Below are 15688 nucleotides of genomic sequence, written 5' to 3' on the forward strand. Positions count from 1 at the left end.
TGGCAGAGGACAACACTCTACTAGGCTCAGGTTTGCTGAGCTGAGCACCACACTGGAGGCAGCTGCATTACCCAGCATAGTAACAGAATTGTCTCCCAAGTCAGTACTGCGGCAGCCATGACAGATCAGGCAACAGCGGCACTCCACTGTTTTCTAGCTGTGAGATTCTCAGACCCCATCAAATGGGCTTCACAATAGCAATAGAACACGTGACCAGACTGAATTTAAGTCCGAATGCTTCGTGAGCCTGGTCTAAGGTTGTGTTCAAATGTCTGGGGGTCCCAAGGCTGGGGTTGTCCTGCCCCCCATTACTCATATCTCTTTGTTTCTCTGGGCCAATGCCTTTAAAGTCGATTTGTTAGTTAATCTTAGTATAGTGATTTTGTTCTTTGAGAATTTCATACATGCATGACAATGCATTTTTATCATATTTCCTCCATTTCTTCTCCTAAGTCTTCTTGGGTCACTTTCTAATTCCCTCCCAGCTCTTTTTTTTTTTTTAAATAATCTTTAGAGTCTAATTTACCATGGGGCTCTGAGCCTCCTATACCCCGCACTGTTGGTTACCTACATAAACTCATGGGGGTGTGAGATGATCTACTAGAGCCTGGTCAACCTACCAGAGGCCACCCTTAAAGAAAACCAGCTCTCCTCTCCTGCCAGAGCCATTTCCTGCCAATAGCTCCCCAAAGAGTGGTGCGGCTTGAGCCTTACCCCCGCACCATGCTGAGCTGATCTCTGCCTGTAGCTTCTACCCAGTCACAGCTTGGCGGTGTCCTCAGAATGACACAGACATAGAAAAAACAGAGTCTGCCCTACACCAACTCATCCTAGGAGCAATGAGTCTTGCAAAGAACTCACTGTACACCATCAACACACTTAATTCCCATTTTCAAGACTAGGGAATCAAAGACAACAGTGGGTGCAATGTGCTCCCCGCAAGGGAATGCCAGCAAGAATCCTCTGCTAGCCAGGCAGTCCTGCACAAGTCAAGAGCATCACTGTCTAACAGGGGCTAGATTGGCTTAGGCATTAAAGCACCACACTTCTAGTTCATCTTGCCACATGCTCCTGGACACAGGCTCCCCCATGTGCCTTATTTTCCTGATCTGCAAAATGGACATGCTTTTCCAAACTCTGTCTGCCTTGTTGGATTAGGAGTCCCTTGGGACAAGAAATAGGTTGAGTCCTGGTGCATTCCAGGGATAGAATGGGAGGTCAGAGAAACTGTTCTTAGAAGGTCTTGTGAGAAGATACCTTAAGAACATAGACCTTCACAAAGCTACAAAGGTAGATTGACTCCTGGGACAGTCCCATATGCCCAGAACCCCTGTTTGGGGGCAGTTGTCCTTTCTGGATTCCTCTCTGCTCACACTGGCCAACAGTGTTTCAGAAAGTAGATATGCTTTACAACCATTGGATGAGAGGCAGCCCCTGTGTGTAGGAGGAAAGAATTCCAGGAGGAGAAGTTCCAGAGACTGGCATGAGCCCTGAGCAGATGAGTCCTTGCTATTGGTGCCTCTAAGGACAAGCTGGCTGAGAACCACCAGGATCCAGGTTATACACATTTTGGGGAGGAATTCTAGAAATCAAAAACCTTCCAGATTCAAATGAGGTAGGTTAATATGGGGGTCCCATAAGCCCAACACCATCCCCCACTGCTCAGATAAGGCCTTGCTTCTAGAAAGATCTCTGATAGAGTACCCACAGGGCCTCGTGCCTTTCTGTCCACACCTCTTTCACAGGGCTCCAAGCTGCCTACCCCACTAGTTATCTACAAGTGTGGGTCATGTGATACACATCACTCATGATGGCCTCAAATCAAATCCTTCAGAGAGAAAAGTTCAGATTTCTCTGTCCCTAAACTAGACGTAGTAGGGCTTCTCTGTCTGGCAGAAGGCAAAGGCATCTGCTTGCAACACAACTGGGCTCAGATCATGCAGACACTTGCCATCTGTGTGGCCTTGGGCTCATCTCTCAGCCTCTACATAGCTGCTCCTTTATCTGAGCATTGTGAATGATGCTAAGAACCCATGCCTCCAACAGTTGTGCGTTTGAGAAAGGATTAGCCGTGCGATGACTCAGGTGTGGCAGACACTTGATAAATGATGGCAATGGTTAATGTGGCTGTCGGTGTTGGCTACCAGGAATGGATGCCTTTGGCCTCATGGAGGCCAACTGAGAGGCACAGTTCTCTCTGAGAAAGGAAAAACTCATTTGATAGTTGAATATCTGTTACTTGGGCCCATATGGATTCTTGAAACTTCTACTGTGGCAGAGAACAAGGTTCTGCTAAGTTAGGCCTGGCACGCTCTAGAATGCTAATCATACCTAATTACCTTTTTCCTCCATACATGACCACTCCTCCCACTCTCTCCTGTGTCCTTTATTCCTAATCTGCTTTGCTATTTTCTTCCCACCAGAAGCTTACAGTTCTTATCACAACTCTGCTTGCTGTTGAACATTTGCATGCACGTGTGTTTGTTTTCCCTCTCTGTTATTCTTGGCTTTGGTCTTTATCCTGGCTTGGGTGAGGAAAATAGGGGGAAGGAATGCTTGGGTAAGAAAGTAAGGGAGGGGCATGGCTTCCCCTCTGGGACACTACTGTCTCCTAGCTCACCCAGGCATGGGAACTTCAGGGTCACTAGATGAAGCTCCCAGCACATAGGTGTTTCTTCCCAAAGAAATAATGAAACAGCCATTGAAGGGCCTCTGCCTACTCCCTGAGCACAGTGTACTCCTCCCAGCCCACGCCCTGAAGTTAGTCCTCTGTCTAGAGAAATACCCCTGAGCTACCATGAACCCATCCCTTCCTCCAGGAATGGAATAAGACCATGAACCAAAACGCTGTAAGAAGTAGCCAGTAGAACAAAAGGTATCAAGGCCACCAGCCTGTTAACCCCTCCCCAAGCTTTTCATGGTCATGTCAATTACCAGACCTTTCATGGTCATCTATTGACAGGAGAGGTGGAGAGGCCTCTAAAGCCATGTCACCACAACTGTATCTTCATGATTCTACATCCCAAAGAAGACACTGCTCTACAAGATCAGCAGCCTGGGAGTCTTACTGTGTCCCAGCTGATGGCTTGGATCTACTCATCACAGAATAAGACACAATGCCACACCTGGTCACAGGCTCTGGCTCCTCTAAGAAGGCAGAGGAGGGAGCTCTCCCTGAGAACAGATGAATTTGTATGACCAAGCAATAGTTTTCAAAAAGATAAGGCAAAATTTAATGAGCCTGTATGAGACCGTGATAAACTCTAGTCACTGTGGGTGATGTTTATATGTATTTTATCATATATTTACCTATTGATTATACACAATATTAATATGAACATAGAATATTTTATAGGGCCAGAAATGTAGCTCTGTGATAGAGTACCTGCTCAGCATGTCCCAGATCCTAGTTTAATTCTTAACACTGCCCCCAAACAAAACAAAAAGGTAAAAATATAAACAGTAATCAATGCCTAAACCTAGACAGCATAAGTATTTTCAAGTACACATGAAACAATTGCAAGACTAACTGTGTTCTGGAATACCCCATAATCTGAGAAGCATTTCCAGCCATTGCTATGCTGAATAGCTTAAGTCCCTAGTAAACAAAACTGCAGCTTTCTGTGAACACTCATTCTTCAGCATTCCACCAACCTTGGCTTTCATTTAGAGGGTAAGACTGTTCATCCCTGAGGCTCAGGACCCAGTTACTCACAGAATGGCTTTGTGGGAATTAGAACAAGTGGTTGGTTTGTTGGTTTTTCAGTAAATTCACTCTTGTGTGGACTTCTTGACACTGACACATGCAATTGCCATCTACCAGAAAATGTCAGAATAAAAGTTCCAGACCTATAACATCTATAAACCAAACAGTGGCCCTCTGTCAATTGTCTACTTTGATGTAACAAATTCTGAAATGGAGTGGCTAGGGTGAGCAAAGATGGTGGCTCTAAGTCCTCATCTAAGAACTCTGTTGTTAAGCCTTGTCAGCCCAGGTCCTGAACATCTGTGGCAGGGAGCTGAGGCCCTGGGACAGGTGTCCCCAGTTCCCCTTGCTCATGCACAAAAGTCACACTGAACCTACCTCTGCACAGTCAAAATTACACACAGCTTGAGGACTTGAGGTCTCCATTCTGGCCCAGGCCTCGAAGGGCTGCCCAGTAGGCTTCATTCAATCCGCCCACAAATTCACCCTCCCGTAGCTGATGGCCTTGAAAGACACCCCTGTATTCAGCCACAGTCTTAGTCAGGGTTTGTATTCATGCACAAAACATCAAGACCAAGAAACAAGTTGGGGAGGAAAGGGTTTATTCAGCTTACACTTCTAACATTGCTGTTCATCACCAAAGTAAGTCAAGACAGGAACTCACACAGGGCAGGAAATTGGAGGCAGGAGCTGATGTAGAGGCCATGGAGGAATGTTACTTACTGGCTTGCTTCCCCTGGCTTGCTCACCCTGCTTTCTTACAGAACCCAAGACTACCAGCCTAGAGATGGCACCACCCACAGTGGGCTGGGCCCTCCCCACTTGACCACTAGTTGAGAAAATGCCTTACAGCTGGATCTCATGGAGGCATTTCCTCAAGGGAGGCTCCTTTCTCAGTGATAACTCCAGCTTGTGTCAAGTTGACCCCCAAATCAGCCGGCACAAGTCACGTAGACTGTCCTAGGCTATTTTGTATCATTTGTTTTCTAAAAACTAAAACTTTCTCCTTTGATATAGTTTCATGTAGGTTTATAACAGAAAATGCAGAGGAATCGCCTGGCTTCCTTCAGTGCTACATTTTCAAAACCACAGTATAGTATTATATCCAGACACTGACAGTGCTATGGACAAGACATGGAGCACTTCCTGTGCACAAGACCCACCCCCACCTGTGCCCCGCCCCCACCTGTGCCCCTTTAGAGCCACACCCCCGCCCCTCCCTCCAGCACTCCCCTGCTCGCTGTCCGCAACCCTCAGCCATTCTTTCCATCTAAGAAATGGCAGTTTCAAGGGTGCAACGTCGAAGCACCTGTCTGGGGACTGGCTCTGTTCTCTCAGTCCGACTCTGAAGATCCATCCATGCTGCTGAACGGATCAGAGTCTCAGGTGTTCCTTTTCACTGGCCAGCAGGACTCCGACAAGCTGAGAGTCTATAGCGCCCCCAGCCAGCCCCCTGACAAAGAGCCTTGTGGGTTGCAGTTCAGGGCTGTTAGCTTTCAGGTTTTGAAGGCGCCACTGCTGGATCGGTGGTCGTTGAGTGTTGGCTCTTTAAAAATGCTTGTAGTGCTTTTTAGAGAGGGCTGACCATGCTGCCTCCCCTTGCAAAGTATGAGTCATTCATTTTCTCCCCACTATTTTTCTTTTTAGCCCTAAGTTTGATCCCTGGAACCACATAAAGGTAAAAAGGGAGACAACATGGTTGTCCTCGGACCTCCACATAAACGGAGTGCCATATGCATACAAACACAATAAATAATAATAATAATAATAATAATAATAATAATAATAATAATAATAATAATAATAATGATAAACTTTTAAGATTTAAAGATGTATTTATTATGCCTAGCCTTTTGCCAAAGCCTGCCTTGGAAATGCTCAGAGCATCTACACTAGCCAAACAAAAATCACTGAATACAACCAACTTAACAATAAAAATACCAAACACCTTATAGTGTGTTGACTCACTGTGCTGAAAGAGGATAAAGCGAATGACCAAATGAGTACCCTTTACTCTACCATGAGGTCAAAAGTCCTATATCAAGTCACTGCACATCAGAGAGCATCATGTTGTCCAGAAGCCTCAGACTCTGTCTCTTTCGGGGTTTAAAGAGCTGTGAGGTTAACTAGCCAGACCTGAGAAAGTGATCCACAAAGCACTCATATCTATACTGACTCTAAGTGTCCGTTTACGAGAGAAACGGTTTACATGTCCATACGTAGAATGCCGGGGATTTTTAAGGTTAGGAATTGCTGACCTGAAAGTGAAAGGCACTCTGTTAGGCACTGCGAAGTCAGAAGTAAGGTCAGGAGGTAAACCATATGCCCCCAGGCCTCTGGTCACTCACTGAAAATGGGCCACAAAGTTGAGTTGTGACTTCCTGGTAGCATGTGCAAAATGTGAGATGGCTCCATCACCTGGGAATTTGTGAGAATGTCTCAGAAGAATCACCAGGAGTCCCCCATACGAGGGCAGGATATGCCCCCCACACCAAGTCCATCTTACCAAAGCAGAATTCAAGTCAAGGGGTCTAGGTGGCTTTTCCTGAGCATCTGATGCTCACTGGTAAGATGCTAACACCAAGAGTCTTAAGGCACACCGAAAACCCCAGCTTGAGCTGGGTGGTGACCTACAGGTAAGGCTTAGTCTAGGAGAGATAAAGTCCCCAACCTGCTGTGCTCAATAACTGGTCTTTCTGTGTATCCCTGCAGGGCTCTGGCTGAGAACATGGCCAGCGACATTGACGAGCTCATCGGCATCCCTTTCCCTAACCACAGCAGCGAGGTGCTGTGCAGCCTCAATGAACAGCGGCATGCCGGACTGCTGTGTGACGTGCTGCTGGTGGTTCAGGAGCAGGAGTACCGAACGCACCGCTCGGTGCTGGCGGCCTGCAGCAAATACTTCAAGAAGCTCTTCACGGCAGGTAGCCTGGCCAGCCAGCCCTACGTGTATGAGATTGACTTTGTCCAGCCTGAAGCTCTGGCTGCCATCCTGGAGTTTGCCTACACCTCTACGCTCACCATCACCGCCTCCAACGTCAAGCACATCCTCAACGCTGCCAGGATGCTGGAGATCCAGTGCATCGTGAATGTGTGCCTGGAGATCATGGAGCCCGGTGGCACTGTCGGTGAGGAGGATGACAAGGAGGAGGAGGACGATGATGAAGATGACGAGGATGAAGATGACGAAGAGGAGGAGGAAGAGGAGGAGGAGGAGGAGGAGGATGACACAGAGGACTTTGCTGACCAGGAAAACTTGCCTGACCCCCAGGACATCAACTGCCCCCAAAGCCCCTCCAAGACGGACCATCTCACGGAGAAGGACTATTCTGATACACCCAGGGACTTCCCCGACTCCTTCCAGCCAGAAAGCCCTGGCCATCTGGGAGTGATCAGGGACTTCTCCATTGAATCTCTGCTGAGGGAGAACTTGTACCCCAAAGCCAACATCCCTGACAGAAGACCCTCCTTATCTCCATTTGCCCCAGAATTCTTCCCACACCTGTGGCCAGGTGACTTTGGTGCCTTTGCCCAGCTGCCTGAGCAGCCCATGGACAGTGGGCCATTGGATCTAGTCATCAAGAACCGCAAAATCAAGGAGGAGGAGAAAGAGGAGCTGGCCCCACCCCCTCCCCCTCCCTTCTCTAGTGACTTCTTCAAGGACATGTTTCCTGACCTGCCTGGTGGGCCGCTGGGCCCCATCAAGGCAGAGAATGACTATGGTGCCTATCTCAACTTCCTGAGTGCCACCCACCTGGGGAGTCTCTTCCCACCCTGGCCGCTGGTGGAGGAGCGCAAGCTGAAGCCCAAGGCCTCTCAGCAGTGCCCCATCTGCCACAAGGTCATCATGGGGGCGGGGAAGCTGCCCCGGCACATGAGGACCCACACCGGAGAGAAGCCGTACATGTGTAGCATCTGCGAGGTCCGCTTCACCAGGTGCGCAGCGGCAGGGGAAAGACGGAGAGGGAGGGGCCAGGGCCAGAGGCCATAGGTCCGAGTATGGAGGGCATGGGATGGAGAAAGATCACAAATTGTGCTCATTGCTTGGAGAGATGCTAAGCATTAATTGGCGCAATGACTTCAACCCCCTTTCAGGAACTAAGCTATTTCTCAAATACAATAGTAGGGTGAAGGAAAACATAGAGATCAGAGTAGGGCTGTGCTGGGGAGAGAACTGAGGCACCAGGTAGGCCCCCAGTAAGCCCTGTTTGTGCTTGGTGCCAGTATTTCCCAGACATTGCTCATCTCTAGCTGGCTTCTCCCATGAGCAGCTGGACAATCACAGAGATAGGACTAGAATCCCAGTCCTTCTGTGACAATGAAGTCTAATGAATAGGAGGCTTCGGAGATTCCTGTAGGCTCTTTCCATCCTCCTGACGGGATGGCCTCTTGTCATGTCTCCTCCTTATGTCTCCGTGTTGTCAGAAGGGTAACTTGAGATCTGAAGTCAGTACTTCAGAGACATCCTTCCATCCAACAAATGTGTGTTGTGTACCTTCCTTGTGCGGTGACTTTTGTGACCCAAACCAGTGTATGGGTGGAAGGGATGGGTATGGGGTCACAGCCATCACTGCTGAGCACTTGCAAAGGTTCTGTTTTGTTGTTCTTGTTATTGTTTTGGGTTTTGTTGTTGTTGTTGTTATTTTGGGTTTTGTTGTTGTTATCGTTGTTGTTGTTGTTTTAATCTGACCAGTTGGTATCATTAGTGTCACTGGGTAAGGTAGGTCTTCTCAGCTAGGTTTCACAGTGGAAGTTCTAATGAACATCCTCACATAGTTTCCATGTGTCTGGTGTCTTACAAGCCTGTCTCGCAGCCGTGGCTTACTGATTTAGGTCCTTTCCCACTAACACTGTGGACGTCATAGAACTTGCCTTAACAGACCTCTTCGCTCTGATAGTCTCTCTTGGAATTTTATTGCTTTGATTTTTTTTTTTTTTTGATAGTAAACATAATGTTTCGGCCTCCGTAGATGGATTCAATTTTTGCATCATGTCAACCTAACAACTGTGCCTTTCCAGAGGACAAAATGAACCCTTGTTGGCAAGGATGACAAGGCATGGCAGGAAACTCTATTTGAAGTAGCTGAGAAGGGGCTTCAGAGTGTGTTCTGATGACTAGGACCCTGCTGACATGGCTCAGCCAGCAGTCTGGGGACTGCTTTGAAGGTGACACCGGGGGGGGGGGGTTCCAAACTACTTCTGGGAGGGAAACCACAAACAGCATCTGTCCTGGATACTTCCAGGGGGCTTGGAGGGATAATCTCACCGTGGTTTTGTGCCCTTCCTCTTTGCAGATGGCTACAGCAGCCCTGAGATGCTGGTTTCGGGGACAGTGTGTTTTCTGTTATCTCACAAGGCATCTGGACCCCAAACTCTCAGATTCAACCCCCCCAGTGTCCCTGATAATGTCCCAAACACACTGAAATCTGTTGAGTTATGCTGGCTGTCCCTAACTCTGGTCCTCTCTTCCCCTCAATTCAGTTGGTCTCATAGCCAGCTGGCCTGCAAATGCCTGGACAAGGCTTAGCCAGCACCCAAAGGATGGCTAAGCCCAAGAGTGCTTCATTCATCTTCAGCAGGGTCTTTCTCCTGCCTGAGAGTCCAACCCCAAGGGACAGATGTCAATAACACAGACCAAATGTGGAGTGTAGCTGCCAGCACCCCAGCCCACACTTCTTGTGCCTTCCCATGCCAATTGGCATGTTTCTCTCCAAACTGGAGGTTTCTAATGGAATGCAATCCATGCAGAGCCTTCTCTAGTCTCTTCCTCTTTCCAGCGTCATCCTCCTGTCTCCCCACCCTACCAGGCCAGTTCCTAGTGGCTTCTTGAAATCTCCTCCAGGCAGGACCCACATCCACTTGCTTTCTGGTTCTGTTGTAGCAGATCTCCATGCTCTCCGGCCTCTTGAAGGGGTTAAACAGGCCCACTGCAGTTCAGGATCAGCAGGCCCTCACTGGGGCTGGGGAATCTGCACAGTTGACAGATGTCTGGGGTGATGGTAGCCTAGGAAGTTCTCGGAGCTTGTGCCTGGAGATCCTCTGTGTGGTCAACATGACAGGTGTGGACTTCAGATGCCCCACAGAAGAGGATGTGAGGATGCTCAGCACAGTGAGGGCGGCTCCACAACTTGCTGGCTCCATTGGTCTCTAGCTTGTTCTCTATGCCTCTGCCCACAGGCCACACGATAGATGGAAGAGGCATGGAAGGGAACACACACTGAGCTACTAGAAGCACAAGCCCCCTTCTTCCTTCAATTCTGCCCCTTCCCCGATTTCCTACAAGCCAGCCTTCTGAGTGTTCAGTGCAGTCTCTAGACCCTGACTTTCCCAGGCAGAATCTTAAATGTGTGCACTCCCTGCAAATAGACTTTTACTTCTCCAGACTCTAGCACACTCTCCAGGGGAGAGCCCTGTGTCCAGAAAACAATGCTGTTTTTTATAGAAGAATAAAATTCCACAGTGTTTCCTCCCAACAAATTCCTGAAGGCCACTTCGTGTGAACTCTGCATACAGTCCCCCTGTCCCTGCAGGTCAGTCAGCCCTGGAGAGTTTCTAGCTATCAGGTTCCACCCTGCCTGTCCCAGAGTCACTCCTCTTCCTCCTCCCTCTCCTCCTCCTCTTCCTCCTTTGCAAGATGACCACCATCTGGACTCTAGGCCCGTCTCTAGCAACTGCATTCCTGTCCCCATCTCACCCCCTCTTGGTTCCCACTCCCCTGACCCTTCGGAACAAGATCAGACAGGCTTTAGGAGCTCTCTCCAAGGTCAAGGGCAGGAACTACAGAGGAGATTCTGCTGGAATCCAGACTCCCTCCTGTCAGGGACATTTTCTCACTGTGGCCTGATCTCTCCCCTTCACATTCTTCAGAGCCACTGGTCCTTGGCTTTCTGCCCTCCCCAGGGCTACCCTGAAAGAATCCTCTCCTATCCAGACAAAAGCTATGCATCAGAAGCCACAGCCTTGACCTGCCAGAGATTTCCCTGTGATCCTCTCTGAAGCAAGTTCCCTTGCACCCTTTTCATGAGGGTAATGCTTCAGGGCTGAGCTCCTTAGCTATCGTGGATTACAAGGCTCTTCAGCAGGGTGGCTGCCTCCAGACCTGGACTTCCCAGACTCCCTTTAAAAAAAAAAGGCTCAGTTCTTCCCCTCCACAGCTAAGCTCCTGGGCCAACAGGGCCTTGTCTCTTCTTCAGTGCTGGACAGAACTTAGGCCTTTGGTTTACCTCAGCCTTCCTATGGATGTTTGAAGCCCTTCCTCTGTGGTAATAGGCTCTGAGTTATGTTGTGTAGATGTCACACCATATGGGGACATCATCCCTTTTGACTCTATGCTACTACCCAAGGTAGAATTCTCCAAGCAGAAGCCCTGCCACCCCCAAGTCCTATCTGCTGCCTTGGAGACCATTCTATGGGTCTCCAAGAGGAGTGACTTCTTACACCTTGCTATTACCTAGTTCTCCTTGTGAGAGCTCAGTTTCAGCTGCTCCCACCACCCCCAGTTATCAGACTCTGGGGGGCCAAAGGAAAGAACTTCAAAGGCTCTAGAGAGAGGACACCTCAGATGAGTCCAGAAATAGAGGGAAAATGGGAAGAGGCTCACCTGACCTCACTCTGAAGCTGACTTCTGGAGCACTTAGTTTCCCCAACAACGACTATTGCTACCAGAAGGACAGAGTCCCCTCCTTCCCCTTCCATTGCATACTTGGTTACAAGCCATGATGTGCTGCCCTATGCTTCTCCTGGCCTTTGGGCCAGGAACCCTTAGAGATCAGGGTCACACGGTGTTCCTCGGGCTTCCCTAAGCCTCCTCATTCGGATGCCTCACAATACCTGACAGCAAGAAGGGAGCAAGGTGAGAAGATGCTTTCCCCTTGGAGGACATGGCACCAAGGCAAAAGTTAGGTGGCACTGCCTCTCTGAGAGCTACAACACCACCATTTTCTGCAGAATCCCTCGCAAATAGTCCCACCTTTGTCCTGCAACAGTGTCAGCTGGATTCTGAACCTCTCTCCCTGGGTATCAACAAGGCCTGCCCTAGCTTCCTTCCCTTTCTCTCCAGTGAACCCCTTCCCACAGCTCTGAGAACCTTGGCACACTTGAGAGATGCCATCAGCTTTGGTGGCAGGAAGAGTCACAGCAGACCCATCAAGCCATGGAAAGTCCGTGTGGACAGTGGTGGCAGACTAACTGGGGGCCTCCCAGAGGCTGGGGCTCCGGCCCTGACCTTGCCTTTCACTAGAAGAAGCTCATAAGCCCCTAATCACTCTTTGTTACCACGAGCCTCCCTCTGGCTGGAAGGAGTTGGTGCTCTAACAAGCTGGGTCTCCAGGGCAGGAAAATGAGATGAGGTGGGGAAAGCAGAGCCGATGAGTGAGGGTAGGTACTGTGCCCATCTTCTTGGTGACAAAGCAGCACTGTGGGCAAAGACACATGCCACCAAAGCCAAGCCTGAAGAATGTCGTGGGAGGAAAGAACCGACCCCCGAAGGGTGTCCTCTGGTCCCCATGTACACACTCTAGCACAGGGATGATCATCCATTCATACAAGAATGTGTGTGCATGCATATATACATGAGCACACCTGCACAGTGTAAAATATTTTTAAAATGTGTTCACACAGACCGAGAAGTTCTCAACTGACATTGCTTGTCACCAGTCAGTCACCAAAGGAATGACCACTGGGCTCCCCAGCTTGCTGTGGGTCATGGCATTTTGAAAAGAGCATCAGGTCATCAAGAGGCCTAGAGCTGGACCAACTTCTGCCTCTGCCCAGCTGTGAGTCTTTACCCAGCTGCCTGCCATCTCCAGGCCTCAGGTCCCATAGTGTCTCTTGAGGGCATGAAGCAAGTGCTCCTAAGGTTGCTTCCAGCTCCCAGAGTCCATCCAAATAGCCGAGGCAAGGGAGCTATGAGCTGCTTGTCTCAGCCCTCAATGCCTGGAGGGACTGGCCTTTAATTGGTCCCAGAGAGATCAGGAAGGATAGACGGGCTGTTTCGAGCACTGTGAAGACTGACCTGCAGGCTGACCCTTACCATCGGTCCCTTCTCTCACCCAAGATCTCTGTGGACTTGTACATGCAGTTACTGCACCCTGTGTCCCATAGCTCCTACCGTTACGGGACAGATCGGTGTGGACACGCAGAGACCCTTGTCTGGAAACAGTACACCCATGCCACCTCTAAAGAGGTGTCTTCCCTTGCCAGCCTAGCATGCGGGGAGGGCCCTGTTCCCTGACTTGGGAAACATGCAAATAGGTATGTGATTACTGGCCCAGAAGAGCTGCTGACTCTGGTTGCCTGGTTCAGGGCTTGGGTTTAGATTTGAGTTTTTCCTCCAGTGCTGAGAATTGAAGCCTGGACCTTGGACATTCGAAGCTTCACTTTCTGTGGTCACTCCCTCCTTGGCCGTCAGGTGACTTGCCTTGAAGAGGAATGTTCAGTTCACTAGTGTCTCAGGTCTTGCTTGTTCAAGACAGACCCAGTAGCCAGGTGCTCCCTGTGTCCCCTTCATGTTAAACAGTCACTTAGGTTGCAGATGCCGCTGTGCACAGCTGCTGGGGACTGGGAAGCCACAGGGTAACTGGGCAGGAAAGGGTGTCTGGAGGTTGTACGGAAGGAGGGAAGTCTGGTGGGAAGGAACTCGGAGCACCTCATGCCCTTCCTCTTCTGCTTCTCTGGTACTCCCATTCCCCACTGCCCAGGCTCTGGGGGCCCCATGGAACACAGGAAAGAGGGGGGCTCTGCACACAGGAGGGGACATGCACACATGCGCCTGACAGTGCCCACAAGGACTGTCTATTTCCTTCTTCCATCAACCCAGGAAAACGATTTTTCTAAATGAGATCCCATGCGACCTCTAGTGGCCAGACCGCACCCTGCAGTCCAGGGTTCTGTTGAGGGTGATTTAAATCTGGGCATTTCAGGGAGGGCGCCCGGACTCCATATCTGCTCTGACCTCGAAGCCTAATCTGGAGTTACAGCAGAGGCACCGCCCAGTGCCCCACCTGCAAGGAGGTGGTGGAGACAGTACACGGTGCCCCTGGCCTCTAGCTGTTTGAAAAAGCATCCTACACAGCTCAAGCCACAAGCCCCAGCCAGGCAGAAGGGCTCCTTCTACTGGTGTCCTGGGTGCTCAGTCTTTAGACAACAAAACCAGAAGATCATTTCAGGACCACCCTCAAGCAAGCCTGGGGTCTCTAGCAACCCTAGACAACAGACATCATGTTTGCCTAGACAGTTTACCTAACTTGCCTAGGGTCACCCAGCAAGTGGGTGGGGGGGCACAGCTGGAGCCCCACCCCACCTTGCCTTGTCTCTGAATAATGCCTCTAATTCCAGAAATCTGCCCAACATCAGGCTGCATTCTTACAGCACCTGGCTCTTTCATACGCCCTAAAATGTCTGCAAAGAGCAGAGCCCAGGGCTTAGGCAAGAAACCACCACCACACCAGAGGAGCTCTCAGCACGGTGTGCTAAGCCTCTGGAGTCTCCCAATGGGTGCTGGAGGACCGGGGCTGGTGTGGGGCTGGGGACTGAGGATGAGCAAGACCAGAGATCAAAGGGTATCCTGCTTGGGAAGGCCCTTCATCATTACAGGGCTGAGACCAGAGTGATGAACTATCTCTCCAAGAAGATTGCCTTCAAAAATGTGAGATAGGCCCCTAATAATCAGTAGGAGACTTTCATCTCAAACCTGTGTGTACAAGGAATTGTGGGATATCTTTCAGTTCCTTCCTGCTTTAACCCTGAGGTGAGGCAGACGTTGAAGGTCTGTTTTAGGATGACCCCTACTCGTGGGCTGGCACCATGGATACAAGAAGCCGGTTCTAGCGGGTAAGAGTGTGCAGAGCGGGCGCCAGTGTTCCAGGCGGGGACTAAACCCTGGCTTCTGTGTTGCAGGCAAGACAAGCTGAAGATCCACATGCGGAAACATACGGGGGAGCGGCCCTACCTGTGCATTCACTGCAACGCCAAGTTCGTGCACAACTACGACCTCAAGAACCACATGCGCATCCACACGGGTGTGCGGCCCTATCAGTGCGAGTTCTGCTACAAGAGCTTCACGCGCTCCGACCATCTGCACCGCCACATCAAGCGGCAGAGCTGCCGCATGGCGCGACCCCGGCGCGGTCGCAAGCCTGCTGCCTGGAGGGCGGCCAGCCTGCTCTTTGGGCCCGGTGGCCCCTCATCCGACAAGGCAGCCTTCGTGATGCCACCCGCGCTGGGCGACGTGGGTGGTCACCTGGGCGGCACAGCTGTGTGCCTCCCGGGCCCCAGCCCCGCTAAGCACTTCCTGGCGTCACCCAAGGGCACCCTGAGCCTCCAGGAGCTGGAAAGGCAGTTCGAGGAGACGCAGATGAAGTTGTTCGGACGTGCGCAGCTCGAGGCCGAGAGGAACGCGGGTGGCCTCCTGGCCCTGGCACTGGCCGAGAACGTGGCCGCCACTAGGCCCTACTTCCCACTGCCCGACCCCTGGGCAGCAGGCCTGGCTGGCCTCCCTGGTCTCACCGGCCTCAACCACGTGGCCTCTATGTCTGAAGCCAACAACTAGGCTGGCCCTGGTCCACTCTAGTCCCAAACTCTGTCTTAAGTCTCTCTAAGTCCTGTCCTGCCCCACCCAATGGACCTGAACTTTCTAGTTTGCAAACACAAAGGAAAAATGAAAAAAAAAATTCATTTTAGCTGAGATGCAATTTTCCTGGCCTTTTCGAGGGCAGCATCTCCTTTTTGCTGGTGTCTGAGGTAGACATCTCTTCCCTGAGGGTTTGGAACCCTACCCCCTCCCCCACCTCTCTCTGGCTGCCTCTGGTTCACATAGAAATACACAGGGTGTCACGTCTCAGAAGGCTCTGCACTGGTGCCAGGAGCACTTTGCAGGGCTATGGGGCTGTATGAAGGGAGCACTCTGCCAGGAGGCTGGCCGGGAGGAGCTAGCCTGAGGACTCTGTCCTGGCCAAGCACCTTGGTTGAGCCATACTGCCCTAT

General features: G+C 50.6%; 1 protein-coding gene across 1 annotated transcript in view; it reads left to right on the forward strand.

The window, feature by feature from the left end:
- Positions 1-15254, forward strand: part of ZBTB7C (zinc finger and BTB domain containing 7C) — a gene marked incomplete at its 3' end in the record, with an annotated part of 124315 nt that extends 109061 nt beyond the window's left edge. Inside the window, exons 2-3 of the mRNA XM_080919877.1 lie at positions 6419-7642; positions 14603-15254. Of these exons, the coding sequence (XP_080776003.1) occupies positions 6435-7642; positions 14603-15254 (1860 nt within the window). The 5' untranslated portion in view covers positions 6419-6434. The remainder of the gene's footprint in view (positions 1-6418; positions 7643-14602) is intronic.
- Between the last annotated feature and the right edge of the window lie 434 nt (positions 15255-15688).

The sequence above is a fragment of the Micromys minutus genome, assembly GCF_963924665.1.
Source record: "Micromys minutus genome assembly, chromosome: 8".
In the NCBI taxonomy this organism is placed as follows: domain Eukaryota; kingdom Metazoa; phylum Chordata; class Mammalia; order Rodentia; family Muridae; genus Micromys; species Micromys minutus.